Below are 23,517 nucleotides of genomic sequence, written 5' to 3'. Positions count from 1 at the left end.
CATTCCCACCTGCACCAAATGGGAGCTGTCCAGGTAAGCGCTCCACACCCAAACCTCCTGTCCCAACCCTGAGCCCCCTTCCTCATTCTAGCTCCTGGCCAGACTCTGTACCCCAACCCCCAGCCTGCTCCTTCACCCCAGCTCTGTTCTCAGTGCACTCCAACCCTCATCTTCATGCAGAGAGAGGAAGAGAATGGCTAGAACCAGGGAGAAGGTAGGTACCTACTCTATGTGGACAGGGTCAGGACCCCAGATTGGCAGCGGGCTGAGCGGGGCCAGCAGCCGGGACCCGGGCTGAGCGGGGCCAGCAGCCGGGACCCGGGCTGAGCGGGGCCAGCAGCCGGGACCCGGGCTGAGCGGGGCCAGCAGCCGGGACCCGGGCTGAGCGGGGCCAGCAGCCGGGACCCGGGCTGAGCGGGGCCAGCAGCCGGGACCCGGGCTGAGCGGGGCCAGCAGCCGGGACCCGGGCTGAGCGGGGGGCTGAGCCGCTCAGCTCACTGCCAGTCTGGGGTTCTGGCCGCTGGCCCCTTGCCAGCCAGGGTCCGGGCCGCAGGCCCCGCTCAGCCTGCTGCAGGCCTAGGTGAATGTAGCCCCAGGCTGGCAGCGGGCTGAGCGGGCCGGTGGTGTAAAATCACCCTTTTAATTTAATTTTAAATGAAGCTTCTTAAACATTTTTAAAACCTTGATTATGTACGATAATAGTTTAATGATATAATATATAGACTTAGAGAGACCCCTTCTAAAGAACGTTCAAATGTATTATTGGCAAGCGAAATCTTAAATTAAAGTGTCTAAATGAAGACTCGGCACACCACTTCTAAAAGGTTGCCGACCCCGATTTGTACTTTCCTCCTGTTTTGAAAAGTACACCATCTTACTTTCAATGTTGGTAGTTCATGCAAAATTGTTGGAATTCAGCCAAAACATTCCTTTTACCCCTTCCTACCCAAGTTAGAGCCTGCCTAGCAATCCCCCAGTAGTTTGGCATCCCACATATTTTAGTGGGGATTATCTAAGCCAGCCAGTGCGTGACCTGTGTTCAGAACAGGTAATTGTGCAGCTCTGAATCTAAAGTCTTCCCCAGTATGCTCTCCATCCATTCAGCTCTGCTGCCCATTTACACACGATCTATCTTAATTTAGAAGCGGCCCTCAATTATTAGCCACACATTTACCATGCTAGTTGCCAGGGAAGGCAACTCTCTTAAAAAGGACATACGGTAATTCTAGAAAACAGATCTTTTGGGCTATTTCTTGAAATGGTTCCAGGCTGACTCCTCCATGCCAATTTTTAACTTAGAGCAAAAGCCTTGAAAACTGGCAATTTTGGAAAAAAATAAAAACTGACTCTCCCTTAGAAGCAAGAATGGAAACACTGTGTCATGGGGCGCAGACTCACCCGGCAGTGCCTCCTGCTGGTAGTCTTGGGGAATTAGCATCCAGCCTCCGGAGCATCTCCTTCAGGCCGGTGACTCACCGCCTCTGGCCCCCCTGTCCCTCCCCAGACCCTGATGCCCTTGTCTTGGTTGCTGCCCCCTGGCAGTATGCCCACAGTTCTGGGTCTCCCCCTCCCAGGAGAGCCCCAACCCACTATCCTCACCTCGCCTCAGTCTTCGGCTACTGCCAGTCACCAGCTAGCCCCTGCTACCTGGGGCAGACTGCAGTATAAGCTACTCATCACAGGCGATGGGGTTTGGACCTGCTGCCTCTGCCTACCTATGGCTGGCCCTGCAACCCCTGTACCAAATAGGCCTTCCCAGGCCTGCAGCCTGGGGCTTTCCTAGGCCCGAGCTCCCTGGCTCCCTTGGCCTTCCCCAGCTCTGCTCCCAGTCTAGGCGCTTCTCATAGACTCAGTCTATCAGGGTTGGAAGGGACCTCAGGAGATCATCAGCCCTTGCAGCCAGGTCACTCTCTCTCCAAGCTAGAGAGAGTCTCTTCTGGAACTTCTGGCTCAAAGCCTTTATAGAGCCAGCTGGGCCCTGATTGGGGATCCCTGGGATTCAGGGGGAGTCTTGGCTTGGGCTCCCCCATGGCTACCCCTCCAAGGTCACCCTTCCAGGCCTGCCCGCTTCTTCTCCTGGCCTCCCAGCCCCAGGCCATCTCCTGGACTTGGGCTTTGGCCTTCCTGCGGGCCAGCTCCGCGGCCTCTAACCACACCCATAGGTCCTGGTCCCCCAGGTCCTCTTCCCTTAGGGTCTGGGTTCCCATAGCCACCTGTTCTACCCTGACCTGGGTCCTGGCCTCCCGCTGGGCCCAGTCCGTCTGGGTTTTGTCCTCGGCGACTGCCCCCGTGATAGTCTGGGTTCCCTCCATCCTGGTCGCTGCCTCTTTCAGTCTTGGCCCTTCCGGACACACAGGCACCTCTCCCAGCCTCTCCTCAGTTCCCCTGAGGGGGTGGTGCCTCCTTATGTGGCCCCATTCCTGGCAGCCCCAGCAGGTTCCTTGCCTCTGGGCTTTCTTGGTCGCTCTGGCCTGGGCAGGCCCACCGCATGTGGCCCTTCTGCCCCCAGGCCCAACAGGTTAGCAGCCACTTGGGTTTCCACGCCTGGCAGCCTGCCCGCGGGACCTCTCCTTGTCCCGGTTGGGGCTGCGGCGCCCTGCCCCTATCCCCGTAGGGACAGTCCCTTTACAAATGCCCCGTTTGTCTGCAGCTGTAGCAGGCCTGACGCTCTGCCACAGGCCTCCTGGCCCTGGCCCTCAGCCCCTCATGCCATGTTCTCCGGTTCCTCATGAACCCCTCCCTGAGGAGTTGTATCAGGGCCCGCTGCTCCCTAGCCAGCTGCCCCATCCTATTGTGGAGGGCCTCTACCCCTTCCAAAATCGCTCATGGGCCTCCCAGAGTCCCTTTAGGTCTTCTGCTCCCTTCCATTGGGGCACCGACCCCAGGGCCCAGCCTGGGATGGCACATGGGGTCTCTGCATAATAAACCCCAGAGTACCCGGGATCCATCATCCCCTTTTTCTCCACCTTCATCCCTGGGCAATAGTCCCGCTGTCCTCACTCTGCCCCTTGTAGCGGGGACGGACCGCTCACGCCCACATTCTCCATCGCTTGTCATGGGGCGCAGACTCACCTGGCAGCACCTCCTGCTGGTCATTTCGGGGAATTAGCATCCAGCCTCCAGAGTGCCTCCTTCAGGCTGGTGTCTCGCTGCCCCACGCTCCCATGTCCCTCCCGGAACCCAGTGCCCTTGTCTTGGGTGCTGCCCCCTGGCAGTATGCCCACAGTTCTGGATCTCCCCCTCCCAGGGGAACCCCCACCCACTATCCCTACTTCGCCTTACTTAGGCTACTGCCAGTCACCAACTAGCCCCCGCTCCCTGGGGCAGACTGCAGTATAAGCCACTCATCACAGGCGAGGGGGTTTGGACCTGCCTCTGCCTACCTGTGGCTGCCCCTGCAATCCCTGTACCAAATAGGCCTTCCCAGGCCTGCAGCCTTGGCCTTCCCTAGTTCTGCTCCCAATCTAGGCACTTTCTCAGCTCTTGCAGCCAGGTCACTCTCTCTCCAAGCTAGAGAGAGTCTCTTTTGGAACTTCTGGCTCAAAGCCTTTATAGAGCCAGCTGGGCCCTGATTGGGGCGTGGCCCCCAGCTGCTGCCACTAACCCCAATCAGCCTAGGTTTTACTCCCAGCCCCAGCCCTCTGCAGGGCTTTTCCAACCCCTTCAGGGCTGGAGCGGGTGCTCACCTTGCTACGTGCTGTAATTCAGAGGTGTTGTTGAATGCTGTTGAAGATATAACTTCCATGTGGAATATATAAGATCCTGATATATTACTTTGCTTTTTTCTTTAGGATAAGGACAGCAAAAACTACTTTGCCCCAGTAGCCCCTAGAAGACTAAGCAGTACAGGTGACATAGAAGAAAAGGAAAACAGGTAGGACTTTGAATTTAAAGCTCAGATATTATTCTGGTGAAGATTCTGCTGGAATTCAATCCTTGGAAATGCCTTTCTCCTTTTTCTGTGCTCATGCTTCATACTCTTCACTCATTACTCCCAAGCACACAGGTTTTTGATATGGCTTGAAATCTGGCAACATTTTATGAAAAGTGAATTTAATGGGCCCTTCCCTCAGTAGGTGATAGTATCTGCTCCCTAAATTCTTAGATTATTGGCACACTTTCAGAATTTAAAATGTGAAATGCTGCAAACGATTATACACAAATCTCTCACCTCCATTGCGATACTATGCAGGTGCCTTCTTGTCCTCTAAAATTAATCTAAATCTGAGCTCTAGCTGAGACCCCTGGTTATTGTACTGTAACTTGCTCAAACATCTCTTCCATCCCATTTGTTTTTGTCCACCAGTTGCTTCTTGATGTAGCTTAAGTTGTGAACTCGTTGGAGCAGGGACTCTGCTGTGTGTCTGTACAGTGCCTAACAGGATGGAGCCCCAGTTCTTGTTTGGTTACCCATTGCTGCTGCAATATAAAAATGGAAGCAGCATCTGTCTCATAACATGATTATTTGGGGAGATGCTGCCTCCAGTGGGTTCCTTGCAATGTGATCTAAAGGGAATAAGATTTGAGCTTGGCTTGATTTGTAGAGCCAGCACGAACTATAATTGTTGTGAAGCAGTTACACCAAATAGGCTCTGAGAAACAATTTCACAGCAATTATAGATTCTGTGCTGTTCTTGTTACATCCTGCTTGCCATGTTCTAGCTTCAATCTCAAACTGCCACCGTTATTTGGATCTTAGCAGACCATTTGTATTTGAAATTACAGGAGGGATGACTGATAAAGCTGAGTGTTTTTCACCGATGCCTCAGACTGTGCTGTACCCAGCTGATTGCTGCTAAGTGTCCCTTGCTCTGTAAGATGAAGAAGGATCAGGCTATATTAGCAGATGGTTGTCACAGTGTACTGTGTGACACAGTTTTTCCAGTACTTTTCTTTTAACACCAGCCAAATCAGTGCTTCATGGATGCACTAGAGGCTTGAAGTAAAATAGCATGAATAGCTTGAAATCAAAATTGAAAAATAATTGGAAGCTCTGAAGCGTATTAGCTCATGCTACAAATAGGTTCTGATTCCTATAGCTGGCGAGAGGGACTTGCCAGAGAACAACGCATAAGATATTTCCAGCATGGGAGTGAGGGACTTGAGCTCAGATTCTGAACTCCCATTCCCCTGCTCTTCACACATTAACATTCATAGGGGCATTAATTTGTTTCTCAATCATGGCACATAGTTCTAGTTGTTGCTAAATGTTTATACTTGCTGCTCCTGGCTTCTAAGTCAATAGCCTAAGACTTACCATATTGGCTCAGGCCATTGATCCATGGCCTGGTATCCTGTCTCTGGCAGCGACCAGTCTTTAATGTCTCAGAAGGTAAAAGGAGAGAGGCAGGGAGAGCAAGATCTTTCTAGGTCTAATGCATGAAGTGATTTTCTATAAACAGTCTGAATTTGGGTTAAGTGCTTGTAGTCAGAGACCGTGTGTTAACATGTGTGCAAAATACCATGCATTCTTGTGACATTAAATAAGAAATAAATACTTGGCCATTACTAGAGCTAATTTTAAGGGAAATAATTAATTAAAATGTCCCCGTTATCCCTGTGGTGAATCAGGACTGTTACTGGAAAAGGGTTTGTATTGCCTGAATGTGGAGGGCCCTTTGCTCTTCCCACTGGATGTTGAGACTCCAGCACTTATCTTCATGCTTGGCAGTGTGATAAACCAAGACAACATGGCTCCAGAGTTTTTTAAACTGCTGTAGTGCTCTCTCCTACCTCAACAGAGAATCTGCTGTTAACCTGGTAAGGAGTGGCTCCTACACCAGGCAGCCGTGGAGGGATGAAGCAAAGGGAAACGAAGCCCTCCAGACTGGTGCACCTTCCACCTACGTATCTACCTACCTGAAAAGGTACAGCCTGTAACATTTAAAATAAATTGCTTATTGAGCAAAACTGAAATTCTTAACCTGCCAGCCACGCTTTTGAGTGTTGCTTTCTTTCTAATTGCTGCATTAGAGTGGCTGGCCGTAGTGTCCTCATTGTTTTCCCGCACCCAGCAGCAAATATCCAGGTCTGCTTAGCTTTTTAATTGTAAACCCTGTCATCTGAGACTTCTATTTTCATGGGTTTTAAAACGTTGGGCTAAATGTTAAAAATTGCCTTCGCATAGTTCAGATGCAAACTTTTCCAACAAATTACATTGGTGTAATTGTGTTAGATTGCTAAAAACAAAATTCCTCTTAAGTCAAGGGTGAAGTAGCAGAATTGTAAAATGCAGTCTCGTGGGGGCACTAAACAGTTCTGGGAGCCTGTTTCTAATGGTGTTGCATGTTACTGCACAACTTTGGATAACAAGCTATCCAAAAATAACTTGGAGCATTCCTGTTTCTCTTCTCTCCTGTCTGTGCTGCTTCTCTTAAGTCCAAGACCAGCAGCTGGAGTAGAGAATTAGAGCTTCAGAGTTCATGAGCATTAACAGCCTGACTTATGAGGAATGTGACTGGTATCCAAAATCAGTCAACATAGTCCATTTCTTCTGGCAGCAGGAAAATAGCTTTTGTGCAGGTGCATGTGCCACTCTACATAGGCAACTGCGCTTGCTGATGGGATGGGGAGGCAGAGTCAGGAAAGAAATTTGCTCTGCATACAGCTTTTCCATTTGGCCCTGTCCATTATCATTTTGGAGGGGAAAGGTTCACCTTCCTCTGAAGTAGCTGATGTTGGCTGCTCCTGAACTAAATAGGCCAATGGCCTGCTCCATTATGACAAACGTTACATTTTAGACTTCTCATCTCATTTGGGAGAAGGAGGAAACTTGCTCCTAGTGAAGGGGGAAGGTGAAATTTTTACCTCTGAAGTTGCCTTGTGAAATGCCAGGCCCACTCACAAGTATGTTGCTTAAAACTTCAGTCTGTAAAACCATCACTGATCTTTAGTGCAAGGGAAGTAAAGTTTACAATTTTAGATAAGGCTTTTGCCAAGTGCTAGACCCTCAAACTGAATAATTTGTCCTTAATGTGGCATAACTCTGAATATATGGGATGTGGGAGATTCTTGTGAATGTTACCATATTACTGGTGTTCTAGTGTTTAGGGGATGATAGCAAAGCTCAGCCTTTTCATAGGATATGGCTATCTAGCTGTTGAGTAAATGGAGTTATTCATACAAAAGGGGAAGCAGCTGGATATTTTCAAAGCAGGAGACCTTTCTTGTGAGGCAGTTTCCATTCCAATGAATTTACATCTATCCTGGGATCTGATGCCGCCAGCTAACGGTATGTGCTTGTCTCTCACTTGACAGTCGGACAGGTGGCAGCTGGTTGCAAGACTTTCACCTCTGCAGCCAGATTGTCTCTTAGACATAACATAGATGCTGTCACTTTAGCTGACGTGGTTCAGGTCAGTAATGTTACTGAACAACTTCAATTCTGCTGGGATTTTAAAACTTTCTTGCTTTGTGCCTCAGCTAATCCAAAATCAGATTTACAAGTAATATTTACCCAACCCGCCCCATAGTGTCATGATTAAACTCGGAGGCACTAGCTGAAGCTGGCACTGACCACTTTTGGAATTGTACACAGTCAAGTTATTTCCTATGAAAGGCCTCATTTAAGCATTCATATGAAGGGAGAATAGATATAATGTGCTAAATATGTGGCTACAAAAAACAAGGTGATAACTTGTGCATCTGATGCACTAAGACTGAACTTGTGATCAGTTTGTATAGTAGTCTCAAACACCCTTCCATTGAAAGTACAGAGAAACAAATGCTAATTATGTATAGATCATGTATGAAATGTTAAAGACATATAGATCGTGAAAGACTCTAGTGTCATACACCAGTGTGTAGCATGAGGAAGGGAATCTAATTGTCCTTCACATAAGGTAACGTTTTCTCACTAGAAGCTTGACTTCCTGGTACTAAAGTCTCTAAATAGTCTGTAAAATCAATTCCTTCTGTCATAGGACGGGCCTTTAAAATGGACGTGTGATACTTTAATGTAGTTAAGGGAAAAAATCTCCACAATTTTTCAGTATGGCTTAATGAGGAATACAAGGCTGCTCCATGTTGAGACCTTAGTTTTCTTCTTAAGCTCTGCATTTCCTGTACACAGTGATGTTGAAAGCGTCATTCCATCTCCCCACCTGCCCCCCCAGCCCCTTCTGTGTGCGCAAAACAGTGGTGAAACAATTCTCAGCGCCCTTTGCTGACAACCAACCATAACACTTCCATTTCTGAGCGTAGACTGACACTAAAGGTCTAGTTCAGGTCACTTGCTGATGCTAAAACATGGAAGACATTGACATCGCAAATCAAACAAGTCTAGCGTCCTTTGACAGCAACTTGATACTTCAGAGGAAGATGCCATATACTCCAAAATGGAATAACCTGCTCATATGATCAGCTTCTTCCTACTCCTCCCTAGGCTCTCCTACTTAGGACAAAAATATAGAAGGGGTATGCCCCATGTAATATAATTGAACATGTTTTCATTATGCATGAGACACAAAGTGGGTGAGGTAATATCTTTTATTGGACCAACTTCTGTTGGTGAGAGACAGGCTTTCAATAAATCCAGCGTCTTTATTATGACCGTGATTTTTAGTGTCTAGCAAAGTTACGAGTTTAAGCTCCCAGGCTTGGCTTTTGAACGTGTTGTATAGGTTTTATCAGTTTTAAATATGTTGCTGTGAGTTTAATTGAATGTCCCCTTGTTCTTGTATTGAGGGTAAATAGAAATGTCCCAACACCTCTGTCTATACCATTCTTTACTTTAGAGAAGGAATGAGAGATCTACACAGTCCTGATCATTTCAGTCTATTGTTGCATGAAAGGCTTCCCATTAATCACTTTCATTGCGAGTCTCTGGACTTCTATTCCAGATGTGAACATAGTATTCCATGTACAGTTGAAAACCCAGGTCAGTTTCAGGTTTTATCTCAAATTGTCTGACATTGTCTTGCACAAAATGAAGGGGAAGGGTCAAATTTATTACAGGCAAAGCCAGCAGTGTCTCCTGTTTAAAGTTGACCACCACTTCCTTGTATTATATATACCCTAATAACTTTGGTTAAAGTTTAGCATTTGGACTGAAATTTGTATGTAAGGTGTCTGCCTTCTGACTGATTTTTTTTTAAACTTTCAGCGGTTTCTGAGCATGAGACTAGAGAAATATATGTTTTGTCCATGTTAGAAAAAATTTACAGTTTCACTAAGAAGCTTTAGTATCCCCATGCTTTGCAGCATTGACTCAGCTGACCTTTGTGTTGGGGATATGCCTCTTGCTGTTCCTGAGAAAATCTACCCAAATTAGAAGTCTTTGGAAAAATCCCATTTTATACATGCTCAGTAGACTTCAGCAGCTATGTAGTCCTGGTCTGGAGCATGATGGACATTTAGGAAAAACTTTTTCACTAGAAGGATGGTGAAGCACTGGAATGGGTTAACTAGGGAGGTGGTGGAATCTCCTTAAAGGTTTTTAAGGTCAGACTTGACAAAGCCCTGGCTGGGATGATTTAGTTGGGGATTGGTCCTGCTTTGAGCAGGGGGTTGGACTAGATGACCTCCTGAGGTCCCTTCCAACCTTGATCTTCTACGATGCTCAGTATTTTTATGAGGATGATACATGTGCAGTTCAGCCACATGAGCTGGGCGGGGCTCAGTGAGGGTGGAATCTTCAGAGATTTTTAGCTGCAAAGCTCCATGACTCTAATGCTCATGTGCAAACTGTCTTTTTTCAGAAGCTTGTAATTTAGCCAAATTTGGGTGGATTTTCTTGAACAGCAACAGGGACATCCCTGACATAATCCACCTCCTTGTCAAATGTCAAGTCCCTGCTTCAAAGCACAGAGGTGCTAGAGATTCTCAGTGAAATAGTTATAAGAATTTTTTAACATAATTCCCTAACATCATTCTTGCATATGGTTGAACCATTTTGGCTGAAATGTTCCAAAAATATCCAGTCTCAGGCAGATACCCTGCATGGAAGATTTTAGCCCAAACTTAAATAAGTTTGGCCAACTTGTAAACAACTGGAAACAGGGTCAGGCAACTTCTGCTTATGTCTATATATACCTTCCTTGGGTTAAGTGATTTGATCCTCTGTTATTGTCTCCCCCTTTCCCCAATGCTTGAGAACATTATTGGTGGTGCCAGTGGTGCTGCTTCAGGTGGGAACAGGATTTTCCTTGGTTTTGCCTGTTCTCTGAACTTCCCTGATTCACTTCCATCCCCTTATTCTCTCCCCTAGACTTACAGAGCAGGGCCATCGTTGCATCATTGATGTTATGTCCAGAGTGTTCTCTTTGATGACCTCTTCATGGTCTAATGTCTCTTGCATTCATTTTTCTGAGATTTAAATATTCCCCCTCCAATTCACCTAAGGGCCTGTGATGATCAGCCACTGGTTAACCATGCACTGAAGGGAGTGATCTTGTGATGTTTTACAGTGCTTCATTTGGTAGAAGTAGTGACCTCAACAGTCCCTACATTTCAGCCAACCGTAATACATCTGCTACCTCACCCACTACCATTGGTTCATCTACCTCATTGGGCACCCAGTGGCAACCTGCCTCTTCCTGTCCTACATCTCTTAGTGCGAACACTACTGCATCAATCCGCCAGTATACCAGGTAAGGGCTCTGGGCTCATTCAGAGAACACTGTAGAATACTCATGTCCTTAACCAACACACACAGTTCTGAGGGTGGAGGTTCTGAATTCTAAACTGGTCGGAAATCATTCCCTTATATAACGAGCTCCTGACCGGTGGGTGCTGATGAGGCATTTCAGTTGAAAAAGTGCATATATTGTGTTTTAACAATGCATACCATTAAGACTGCATACACAACCTTAGATTGGTCATTTAGAATCATAGAATATCAGGGTTGGAAGGGACCTCAGGAGGTCATCTAGTTCAACCCCCTGCTCAAAGCAGGACCAATCCTCAATTTTTGCCCCAGATCCCTAAATGGCCCTATCAAGGATTGAATTCATAACCCTGGGTTTAGCAGGCCAATGCTCAAACCACTGAGCTATCCCCCCCCAATCATGTCGCACGGGCCATCCGTACCGGGCCCAAACCAGGGAAGCTAATGATCTAACCAGCGGACCAATTGGTGATGAATCCTGGTTATGTGCGCTCCTAAGGCATGTTGTGCAGATACACTAAGGAAGGGAAGCCTTTTCTCCTTTTGTTTTTGAAACTTCAGGTGAGTGATGTCCTCTTGCATTTGGTCCAGCCTTCTAAACGTGTGGGCTGTCTCCTGCATCTGACCTTGGGTTTCGTCCACCTTGGTTGTGTTCTGTAGTGATAACTTTCTGCGCTGTTTATAACAAAAATAGCGTTGCTTGCTTGTTTGTCCTTTTGAAAGGAATGGTGCTGCCTGTTGCTTCATAGGCATAATTGGCTTTCATAGGCACTATAGAGAAACACGTTTAAAATTAGGGCTATTTTGTTTGGAAAAACAGCTGTCTTGAAGTTCCCTATTTTTAACAGCTATAAGGGTTCTAGTTCTCCTAACATGAGCCAGTGTAATTATAGGCAAGTTATCCTGACATCAGTCCTGGGCAAAATAATGGAAATGATACAAGGATTCAAATAATAAAGAATTAAAGAAGGGGGGAAATAATCAATAGTAGTCAACATGATTTTATAGAAAACAGGTCACTTCCTGACTTATGATTAACCATGCATCCTTATTTTTCTAGGTGGCTCTTCTTTACAGCATCTGTAATTTCTAGTGCCACTGAGGTTTTGTTTTTGTATTGCAGGAGCTTTGAGACCATCCCTCCTCCTGCTTATTGACCAATTAAATTCCCTCAAATTTTCCAGTCACTTCTACAACTATCAGCAGTGATGTCAGGAATATTTCCTCCTACTGTTTATCCTTCTAGACATCCTTAAAAATGCCATTCTTTTGACATTTGGTCATGCTATTGTATTCAGAGAATTGGGAAAACTTGTTCATAGCTTCTAATGTTTCCTTGAAGGTATTGGGTCTCTAAGCCAATCGAGTTCACTTGCTTTGTATACCATTATGTGTTGTATGTTTCAGAGCCCCATACTGGAAACCAGCTGACTCTACTGTAGAGAAGAATACAGAGAACATCTCTGCTAGCACTCCGCTAGGTGTAATCACAAATCGCACTGTACTCAGCACTGCCAACGGTGTTACATCTGCCAATGCCACGTCAACTACTGGAACAGACTCAAATGGAGAAGCCAGGGAGCGAAGAAGGTTAGTGATCAGAATGATGGGTCACTTCATCTGTGGTGTGGGCAGATAAGAATTTATAGAATCATTCTTTCTGGGGGTGCTTGGTGTTAGTTAGAAGATTTCAGTGTCTTAGGCCTTTCTGCAAAGACAAACGCTGATGCCAGTTGCAGTGGTGGTGTGTGGTGTGGACACATCTCTACCGTGAACTGTGGTCTAAGCCATGTTCGTTCCACAAAACAAACAGCAATAACAACCTACAGCTACAAACACAACAATCTAGACCTGGGCATGGGAGGAGGAGGAAAGGGAATAACAAAGCAGAAGCTGAATTTTGGTACAGTCGCTAGACAGTCAGTTGTGCTCTAGGAGAAGCTGCATTTAAAAAAAAAAAAAAACTGCTGCAAGCATGAGGCTGCTGTTGCCGTTTTCCTTCTCACATGGAATTACTTTAAAATTGGCAGGAAATAAGGCTGGGGTAGCCAGTTTCAGGTGCAAGGTAAGATTTTCTTTAAAAAGGGAAGTGCAGAGCATCAAATGAGCACTATTCCTTCATGCAAACAGATGAAATGTGCCAGGACAGTCTTACAGTGGCATCAAGGTCAAGTAAATATTAATAAAAAAGGCACAATGCTGATTTGCATATTTCTAATTAGCAGCCTGGTTTTGACTAGTTACTGTCAATGGCAGAAGAATGTTTAAAGCAGCTAGACTCTTGTAAGCTAAAGCATAACTCTTTCCCTTCAAATTCCCAGCCCTCCTGAGTGGGGAACTCTGTGCTTGGCTCAAAAATGAAGGAGGGGAAAGGATTATAATGGAAATTGTTAGATTGTTTACCACAGCCAAAGTCTATATCACTAGAGCCCTGCAAATCCGTAGATATTTGCTTCATATCCATGGACAATTTTTGCGGATAGTGGATCGGATGCAGATACAACCGTGCAGGACTCTACTCACCGGTGGCGCTTGGCCCACAGCGTCCGGCTGGGGTAGCCCGGGAGGCACAGTGTGCTTGGGGCCGGTGGCAGCAGCCAGTGACTGGGGCTGGGCAGCAGGTTGGAGTCAGGGCTGTCCAGCACCTGCTCTCCACGTTGCTTCCTGTCCAGCAGCTCGGGCCTCTCGGGCAGCGCCAGTGTCCCCACCATGGCCCAGGCTGGTAGCACTGGCCACACTTCCGGGCCCAGCCCGCTGGCTCCTGGGCAGCAGGGCCTGACCCCGGGCACAAGGATTGGAGCAGGTGAGGCTCCAGCACTCTCACCCCTCCGCCCCACTTGGATGCAACACGCACTGCTGCTGTCACTTGCGAGCCCCCTGGGAGCAGCATGTGATGCGATGCCCCTCCATGCTGTCCCTTCTCCTCACGACCCTGCCTCCGCACTGTCCCTTACCTGCAGTCCCCACCCTCACGCTGCCTCTTCCCTACAAGACCATCCCCACTCACTTCCTTCCCCCTCCACCCCAACAGCCCTTCTGAGACGGCTTGCTGCTGCAGGTGCGATATAGATAAAAGATGGCTAGTGGATCACTGGTCGGATTGTGGGTTGTTCCTGGCAGATGCTGATCGGATGAAGATCCACATTTTTTTACCCACATAGGGCTCAGTGTATCACTTCATAGTGCTACCTATCCTGTGTTCAGCCATTGGAGCATCAATGAGAGAGCTAGTAGTAACCTCTTCCTCCTCCTGCTCTTTGCTTCAGCTGCAGTCAATCTGAGAAGGGGAGGCAGTCTTGCACTCTTAAGCCATCAGTTCATCCATGGCTTCTGCGACAGGGCTGTGGAGGTGCTCTGAGCTCTATGGGTCTGTGGTACTGCAATGTTGTAGAGGCTCTAGACTCCTTACAGGAGACGCGAGCTCCACAACACATATCAGGCTCCTGGTTTTCTTTGGAGAATTTTTTTTCCTTTCTAGCATTGGACTATAATTTTGGCATTTACAATTAAAATAAACTATTGCAATTGCACTTTTCTGCGCCTCCTTTTGGCCAAGGATGTATTCACTAACTGCACAGCTTCCATTCTCCTGAGGGATTTGAGTACTTCCAGTTTGAGTTCGATCCTCTTAGGTTCAGGGAAGTTGAATTCTATAGGTATAGTGTGGAGCTTGTGATTCAAAGAGCAGAATTGGCCAGATTAAATTAGCCAGATTACTCCCTTCCAAATCTGGGAGTAGATATGAGGTCCATACATGATAGATAAAATTTTGAGCTTGACTTTTCCCCTCTACCCTAGCAGTTATTATATTAACCACTTTGAACAAACAGGATATCATTAGCAATTAACACATCTTCTGAAATGCTATCCAGTATACCAACATTTAGGGCATGACTATATTTGCAGATGTACAGTGCTTTGAGTTAAACCAGCCTTCGGAGAGCGCAGTAGGGAAAGTGCTGCAGTCTGTCCACACTGACAGCTTCAAGCGCACTGGTGTGGCCACGTTTGCGGCACTTGCAGCAGCATTAGGAGTGGTGCATTGTGGGCAGCTATCCCAGCATGCAAGTGACTGCACTGTGCTTTTCAAGTGGGGGGGAGGGGGAAGAGTATGACTGAGTGTGTATGTGGGGGAGAGAGAGTAGGTTTTCGGGGGGGCTGTGAGCATGCTGTCTTGTAAATTCAGACAGCAGCAGACTCCCCTCATCTCTGACACACACACAGATACACAGACACACACACCCATTCCATAATGGCTTGCTTTGTCTCGGAGTAGATAAGTAGCCGGCCGTCAGAAACAGAGCTTTCAGAGGGCATATTCGCATTCCTGCAGCGATTCAAAAACAATGATAAGAGTGGCCACTTGACTTAAGATTATTCAACGCTTCTGGAGGCTGATCAGAGCGCAGTAATGCAACACCTCGTTCACACTAGTGCTGTGGCACTCCAGCGGGGGCACAGCAAACGTTATTCCACTTGCCGAGGTGGAGTACCAGCAGTGCTGTAGCCGCGGAGTCAGAGCGCTCTAAGTGCCTTGCCAGTGTGGATGGGTAGTGAGCTAGTGTGTTCGGGGCTCCTTTATTGTGCTGTAACTTGCAAGTGTAGCCAAGCCCTTAAAGTACCTTTTAGACTTTCCCATTTTAGCTAACAGACCAGTGTTTGTTTCAGACTTCCCCAGTGCAAGGGGTTTTACATTTTTCCCAGGGAGCATATCTGTTTCACTAACCAGGTCTTTTCTGACCAAAGAAATCTGGGCATTAGTCTCTCTCCAAGCTTGGCATGCCTTCCCAGTCACCTTGGAACCTTTAACTTTTTATCAGCCTCCCAATGAATCAGACTGTACAGAGTTCACCAGCATCTTTTCAGGCACCCCTATAAGGCCCGAGTCTAAGGTAGTTGCTGACCTGTGCTGGTATTGGGATTCCCCAGTATAGGGCAGTCTCTTGTCATGTGCTCGGAGGAGCCACATGAGTAACACTTCCTTGGACCATCTTCCTGTGATAGAGACTTGTAACTGTGATTATGCAAAGGGGATCAGTTCTGGGGTTGTGGGAGCTTGGGCCACTCCTATGCTCCAGGCTTTTGTCCTTCCGTCAGTGATTTTTACTCACTGGATGACCTGGTCTGTACATAGGAATCAGCAAGATCCACAACCTATTGTACAGTGCCTAAGGGTTTATCCCAAATGGTTCTCTGATCTCCTGAGAGTATATTATTCAGGAAAGAGTGCAAAAAGTTCAAATAACTGGTCACAATTCTCTGTCCCTTTACCCATTTTTTCATTACATCACATATTCTATGCACACATTCCTGACTTATCTTGCTGTGCTTTTTGGGATTCCTGAATTTTAACCTATACACTTCCGGGGTGATTGGAAACCTTTGCAACACAGCTTTTTAAAATTCTGTGTATTTCAGAGTCTCTTTGATGTCCATCTCATTAAATACTTGTAATGTACTCCCCAAGAGTTTGGATAAAGTATGGGCACCCTCTTGTTTTCCAGAATAGTATGCAGTCCACATATTCTTTCAACAGTGGTGAGATAGTCTTCAGTACAGTTTGTCTTGCCTGGGTGACTGGGGGTAGAGGGGGGGGGGGAGAAAGAGTGTCACCCTCTGCTTGAAGGCAAGTCCCTTGTCTACAGTACAAAAAAGTCTTGCTGGCACAGTTATGCTGGCAAACCCTCCTGGTATGACACAGATAATGCCAGCATAAAAGTGGTTCTGTTGGCATAGCTTGCACATACGGCTTCTGATTTTCAGCTTTAACTGATGAACACTAATAAAACACCCTGATTCAAAAATAATAACAACAATGAAATAAGAGGAACTGATTACTTGTATCTAAGGCCTTGTCTACACAGAGCATAATGTGGACTATGGTGGTATGATTTCTAAAGCATGTTGTTGTGTTGAATGTTAATTGGTCCATGTAGATCATCCTGGTGTGCGCTGCAGGTTTCTTAGTGTGCTTTAACATAGTGCTGTTTAAAACAGTGGTACATTAAAGGGCTCTAGGGAACATTACAAAGATGACTCATTATAGTACATACTATTGTAACGAGTGCATTTAATACACATTACTCAGTACAGTATACAGTACAGTACATACAGAGGGCCTAAACCCCCCCCAATTTTGGACATCTTCATAAAACTCAAATTGCTGAAAATAACCCCCCAGAATGAATTTAATAAACGCCCCAAAACCAGAAGCCCTGCTTACGCAGTTCCCCAAGAGACACAAGCCATACCAGCAAAAGCACTTCAGTGCTGGTGTAAGTGCATCTGCACTAAAGCTTACACAGGCACAACTATGCTGATTACAACTGACTTTCTTTTTAACTGGCATAGCTCTTCTGGTATAAGTTATAAGTGTAGACTAGGCCTTTGAGCACCTGGTAGCGATAGTTGTTTAAAGGGGCATCTCTGATGTTGAAATTTAATCAGTTTATGCAAGAATTAGGAGTAGTTTAGTTTACTGCTCCTGCCCCTCTCTAATTCCCCTGCTAGTTGGTGTTGGTTTTACAATCAGTTTCCTATTTTGTAACATAATTTTCTTTCCAGTGTTCCCCTATGAAAGAGTCGTCGAAATGGGGGAAGGTGTTGACTGCACAGAGCAAGCTGCTGGTGTATAATCAATTTCAGACGAATGGTAAATGGTTGGTTTCCCTTATTTTTTTGAATAAGCGTTGCAACGCTTCAGCGAAGGCACTGCCTATGCTGACGGGAGAACCCCTCCCCGAGAGGCAGTAGCGAGGATGACAGGAGAATTCTCCAATTGACCTAGCAACAGGAGTTTAGCTGCATTGCTCATTTTCACACCCTTGAGCGATAAAGTTATACCAACCTCATTTTCTAGCGCAGACCAGGCCTAAGTCGCAGGATCAGTGTGAATGACCATGTTGGGCCTGTGTCTTTCAGGGCTTAGGGGAAAAAGTCCTGGCATTGTTTGCTCCCTCCTATTCTAACATCACATCCTGCTCTTTAAAGAGAGGGCAAGTCTCTCAGATAGACTTTTCTCAAGGGAACAAAGAAAGTTGACTATCACTGGGTAAACATCTCTGGCAAATGCCTTCTCTTTCCTCCTTTCCTTTAATTCCAAAGAGAGTTCCAGAGATCCATTTGCTAATTAAAGCAGCATGTAGATAGCTAAATAAGTTCTGTAATCTATATTAATAACTGAACCCATGCCCTCCTTCGTCAGTGCTGTTAGAAGAGCAGATTTTGGCAAGACCATTGTACCTCGTGATTCTTGTTTTGTCCAGAGTCAGAACACAATGACTCTTCTTGCATAAGTATGGATGCCTGGTATGGCTGTTAACCCTTAGTGTTATTTTCTAGAGCCGCCTGCAAAGCAGCATGGGAATCTGGTCTTCAGGGGATTAGACTAGAAAAATAAGTGTTTTTTCAAGTGATATTTTAGAATGTCAATCCAGAATAGATTCTAGAATAAACCACAAGCGTCTCCACACTAACATTTGAGTGCCTTTCTGATATCAGGTGCTTCAGATGTGAAGAACTTTGGTTCAATTCAATATTTAGGTTTTGTGTATATGTTAGTTTGATCATTTCCATGGATTGCAAGTTTGAACACAAATGATCTCCACACTATGGACTTCCAATTCTTAAAGTCTCAGTATTTAATCTAAAGCAGTGGGTTTTAAACTTTTTGAGCTGAGCATCCCCACCCTCTTTAAGTTACAATTTTTGGTTGTGCCCTCGCCAACCCGGACAAAAATACACACGTAAAAGTACACTTGTGGCACCTTAGAGACTAACAAATTTATTAGAGCATAAGCTTTCGTGAGCTACAGCTCACTTCATCGGATGCATCCGATGAAGTGAGCTGTAGCTCATGAAAGCTTATGCTCTAATAAATTTGTTAGTCTCTAAGGTGCCACAAGTACTCCTTTTCTTTTTGCGAATACAGACTAACACGGCTGCTACTATGAAAAAAGTACACTTGACAGCCTACTCATAAACTTAAGAGACCTTAACACAATCTTCATTAAATTACCTACACCTGTAAGTTTCAAATACATAGATACTTACCAATGGCACAGCCTAGACTTCCTCAGCAGCCGGCTGCTTCTACCTTGCAGTCAGGCTGCACCGCTAGGGCAGGGCTACTACCTGCCCCTTTCCTCTAGCCTCTCAGGTTTTCAGGGTAGGGGAAGGCACGTGCGATGGTCTCTGGGGATGGAGGCTGCCGGGAGTGGAAATCGGCGGATGTTGACACTGCTGCACAGGCTAAGGTGAATCAGGGTGCAGGTGGCACTCCCTCGTTGCCCCCCATTGGGGCTGGCCTGGGCCCCACCATATGGAGCTTGCACAAGCTGCCTGGAATTGCTGCTCACCCGCCTCGAACCCTTAAGGGGGCGTGCCACACAGTTTGAAAACATCTGATCTAAAGCTTTTCAATTGACTGACCCGCATTATACGGTAGTTCTTGTAGAAGTTTGTCAGGGCCTTAGACACTAATTGAACAGAGTGCTTAGGGCATACTTGCTTAATTAGAAGGAGAGATTTTTCCTCATGCAACATGCTGGGTAAGCAAAGGACAGCAACAAGTTAAAAGGTCTCTCTGCACATAAAGTGAGTAATCATCCAGCACCTGCTGTTGAAAGCTCTTATCTGCTATGTTCTTACAGTTAATCTCTTACAGATAAAATTGTCCCTTTTTATAAAAAGCTGGTGGGATGACATGGGAGGGTCAGGAATTCTTTTGGCTCTCTGATTTTCCAAGTTTGGCAGAGGAGAGATTGCCTTTGCTTTATCGGAAATCAGGCTGCATTTGTGTTTGGGAAAGGTCGAGGTGTGGGGAGAGGTGTCACTATTCTCGAGAGTCTGGTTTCCTGTACAGAAAGCAAGCAGGTGTACTGCTAGGCTTTCAGCTCCTGGGCTGATTTTGCTCCACAGTGTTCAGGGTGGGGATTTTATTTGGCACCCACGTCCTGCTTTTTCGTTCCCGATGAAGAAACTGGAATTTGGATGGATAAGCCCAGGCGGTGGGCTGGCCTGCTGACCTAAAGGGTCCCCTCTGTGGCTTTCTAGCACATGCAGGAATCTAGAGGAATGCACAGGAGAACTAAGTAGCTCCAGTGTTCTCTGAACTGCTTAGAAGGGACTGGAATAAGGGACAGAATGACACAAACAGCAGGTAAAACTGCCTTTCCCTTCTAGATTTTTTGCATCTGAACTGTGTTCCCCTTTACCGCTCTTCCTTACTAATCAAAGGCACTGGTGTGTCCCAGTTGTTTGCTCGATGTACTTGATAGTGAGGTTGTCTGTCTGTGAGGTGTCCATTCAGGGTTCTTTCTCTAAATGTGTCTGATTTATATATCACCTCCAAAAATATCCCCAAAGGCTAAATACTTACTGCTGTATTTATGGGAGACTATATACAGTGTGGATAGCTGAGAACTAATTCAGCTTAAAAACATGGGCCGTTCATTACATTTGCCTTTACTCCTAGCACCTGCTGGTGAATGCTGTGGGCTGAGTGGTGAATCAAGTAAATTAGCTGCTCTGCAGTTTTTGTGCGCCAATTTTGGCATAAGCTGCAGCAGTAAAGGCTAGGTCCCTTCCATTCATCTTGGTGGGAATTAATGTTCCCAAAAGCCTCTGTAGTGTTTAATCTTGAGTATCTTCAGCATAAAGAAAAAGAGTACTTGTGGCACCTTAGAGACTAACAAATTTATTTGAGCATAAGCTCCGATGAAGTGAGCTGTAGCTCACGCTCAAATAAGTTTGTTAGTCTCTAAGGTGCCACAAGTACTCTTTTTTTCTTTTTGCGAATACAGACTAACACGGCTGCTACTCTGAATTCAGCATAAAGCTACAGGCTTTGAGTAGGATAAAGGATGACAGTCTTAGCTATCCAGTGTATATAAATCTATTACAAGTTGTAGAAAACATTGCCAATATTACTAAATAAGCTTCCAACCCACTGGTTAACTTTTCTTTTGCAAATATTCAGACATTTCTGAAATGTCACAATTCCATAAGGTGGCAGTAGAGGGCTGCTTAACAAGTGTGTGCTGGGCATTCATTGTTGTTTCCTGGTTTGTTGTTCCACCCCGTACCCCTCTGATAGCCTTTCATTTGTGCCCCCCTTCCGTTTGAATTTCTCGTGGTGAGATGTTTCTTTCAGTGTTCAGGCTTCCAGGGGTTGGTTTGTTGTTTCAGGAATTGCTCTCCTTACTGTAAAATAGCTGTTGTCAAAGTTCTTCAAATTTCAGGCCTGCTTGCTGTGTCGCTGTACCTTGTGGAAGGTGAAATATGCGTTCACTGCTTTCATTCAAGAAATGTCTCTCACTCTAAGATGAGGAGAGTGAGAGAGACTTTGAAATCTCTGGGCGGGGGCACCCAAGCGGTGCTTACATTCTGCTCCGTTTCATGCAACAGCTCCCTTCTTTCACACAAAGGTACCGCCTGTGGAGACCTCAGCCCCAGCATGCGGTGCTCCATCTGGGCATTGCACGTTGGGACCTGTAGTTTTGGCATCACATTGCCACTTTTGAGGGAAGCCAACTTGAAAATCCTAAATCCGTCTGGACAACTTTGCAGCTACTGTAGCTGCAACTAACTAAAAAAGCTACTGAAGGGAATTATTGCCGTTCTTTCTGTTTGCTTTGCACTTGACAGCACTTACGTGTATTTTATTCTTTTCCCCCTGCAGTCAATTAATCTTTCCCTGGCTGAAAAGCGCCACATGAACCAAAAATAACCCCCAAAACCCTCCCAAGCATTTTTTGAAGAATATTTATTTAAAATTTAAGATGTACTACAAAGCAAGCCCAATCAGAAACTGTATGTAAAATTTATTTTTTTTTTTTTTTAGAAATCAGTCTGTTTAAGGGACACCCTCGCTTTACATTTTTTCGGGTTTCTCTATAGGGTTTAGTCAACAATTGGTTTGGGGGGAAGGTGTCGGCCAAATTATTAACTGAGTGTGGTTTAGCCCTTTGTATTATCCAAAACATTCACCGACTCTGATTCCTTGCTGTTTTCCTCCCTGCTGTCTTCGTGAGTTTTCCTGAATTAGTCCAGACTCCATGTCACTGTTTCATTTCCCTATCCCTTTGGAAGAATATGGAGCACCTGATGCTGAAGGACAACCAGTACTTGGGTCCCCTAGCAAAGCCCTTATTTGTATTGCAGTAACTCCAAGGAGCCCTGGTTATGGACAAAGCTCTACAAACACAGAACAAAGCCAGTCTCTACCCCGAGAGAGTCTTCAGTCTAAAGACAAAAGCCTACATGTGGATACAGATAGGGGAGCACAGTGAAGCAGTGAAAAAACACTAGATGGCATGACAGGCAGCGGGCTCAGCACACCAGCTGCCTAACAGTTGTCCAAGGCTTCATAAGCATTGCAGCAAAAGAGGAAGAATAAAGGAGCACTTGTAGTTTGAAAAGGAACTGACACTGATCGCAAGTCCTCTGAACCTTCTCATTTTGGGGGGTCAGGCCTTGATTGTATCAGGTACAACTGAGCATATGGAGAATTTCAGCTTTATTTTTGTCACCCTTCTAATCATGCTGCAAAAAGGATCATCCCAGCTCATGAACATTTAAATCTTTTTATGTTAAGACTCACATTCAGGCTGAAGCAGGGTGACTAGTCATAGACTGGCAGAATTCAGTTTCTGTTTTTTATTATTTTGACAGATATTGATTTTAAAGCAGTTTTTTATTTTTATCTTTTTTTTAAATATAAACTTCACAGTTGTGGGAAATAATGAGGGCTCAGGCATTTAATGACAGTTGACTTTGAGATAGAAGAAGTTAAAGCTTTATAAACTGTTAAAACAAAAATTGTCAACCTCACATCAAAGTATACAAAGTAAATATCCTTAAATCAACAAATCATACCTGTTACTATTCATTTGCTAGTCCATTGTAATGAGCCTAATTCAGAAATCTAAATCACTGGATTTTTACTCTTAAGTTTCCAAGCAGCATTTTTTTTTTACTTTGTCTATCTGTAAATTTTGATGATTACCGGTGGAAATATTTTTGTCAACTTGTGTGTATAGTGAAATCAACATTTACCAACTCTTACCAATTAAAAATCGGATTCTTCCAGGCCTAACTATTCACCACAGCCTAAACTAATGTTAAGGCAGAACCACCAGGGACTGAAAATGGGGTATGGCCTGTTCAAACAAGCTGTTTAAAGTAAGCTGAGGCACACTTAGAGTATTAGATCCTGAAATCTTATCCCCTTATCCTCAGCTTATTAAATCACTCACCATTGGCAGGCTCAGGCCTTTCTGATTTTCTGCTTAAAGTGCTTGCAGAGTCTGACACATCTCTCACTCTTGCCTGTCAGGTATCCCTAAATGTTCCTCAGATGGTTTTCTGTGGCTACAGATTTAATCAGTATTTATAGTTTGATGCATGAGATGTGTTCGTGCCAGGGTGGAATAAATGAAGCAAAGAACAGGAACATTCCCTGTCTCCTTTTTTGTGTGATCAGGAGAGTACCTTTTTGCCTCCTCCCCAGTAAGACTGGTTATTGATTTGCTGTCTACTGCATAAAATATGTATCTGTATAATGGATTGTATTTTGGGAACTGTTATCAGCACTGTTTCCTGCAGCGCTTGCGTCTGGCCTCCCCCACAAAGCTTGCAGGCCGTTTGTTAGCAAATGGCAAGTCTCTCCCTACCTCAAGCTTGCTGGGATAGCTGCGACAGTGCAGGTTTCCACTAGTTTCCAAGGGAGACAGTGCTGATCCTGCAAGATTTCACCACCTTTCCTAAAATCTCCAGGCTTGTCCTGACCTTCAAGCTGCTATGCAGGCCTGCGTTAGGAGGTAACATGTTTATGCTTTCTCTGTGCTATCCTACCAGAAGAGTTTCTTTCTAGAGATAATGGATTTATTTTGTAAAACGCTACCATTTAA

At 45.5% G+C, this 23,517-nt stretch overlaps 1 protein-coding gene across 9 annotated transcripts in view; it reads left to right on the top strand.

Annotated features, from left to right (window-relative positions):
* Positions 1-23,517, top strand: part of PPP1R12B (protein phosphatase 1 regulatory subunit 12B) — a 166,739-nt gene that overhangs the window by 68,925 nt on the left and 74,297 nt on the right. For 4 of the 9 annotated variants that reach the window (XM_038379521.2, XM_038379520.2, XM_043500642.1 and 1 more), the window contains 4 exons: positions 3,792-3,874; positions 5,742-5,867; positions 10,407-10,589; positions 12,014-12,196. In XM_038379521.2, the coding sequence (XP_038235449.1) occupies positions 3,792-3,874; positions 5,742-5,867; positions 10,407-10,589; positions 12,014-12,196 (575 nt within the window). Of the gene's footprint in view, positions 1-3,791; positions 3,875-5,741; positions 5,868-8,735; positions 8,879-10,406; positions 10,590-12,013; positions 12,197-19,714; positions 19,767-22,023; positions 22,095-23,517 lie in introns of those variants that run through there. The other 5 variants (XM_038379524.2, XM_038379522.2, XM_043500641.1 and 2 more) reach the window with 5 other exon arrangements.

This window comes from Dermochelys coriacea, chromosome 21, assembly GCF_009764565.3.
Source record: "Dermochelys coriacea isolate rDerCor1 chromosome 21, rDerCor1.pri.v4, whole genome shotgun sequence".
Lineage (NCBI taxonomy): Eukaryota > Metazoa > Chordata > Testudines > Dermochelyidae > Dermochelys > Dermochelys coriacea.
The sequence above is the reverse complement of the archived record's forward strand: the minus strand, read 5'-3'. Positions and strand labels throughout refer to the sequence as shown.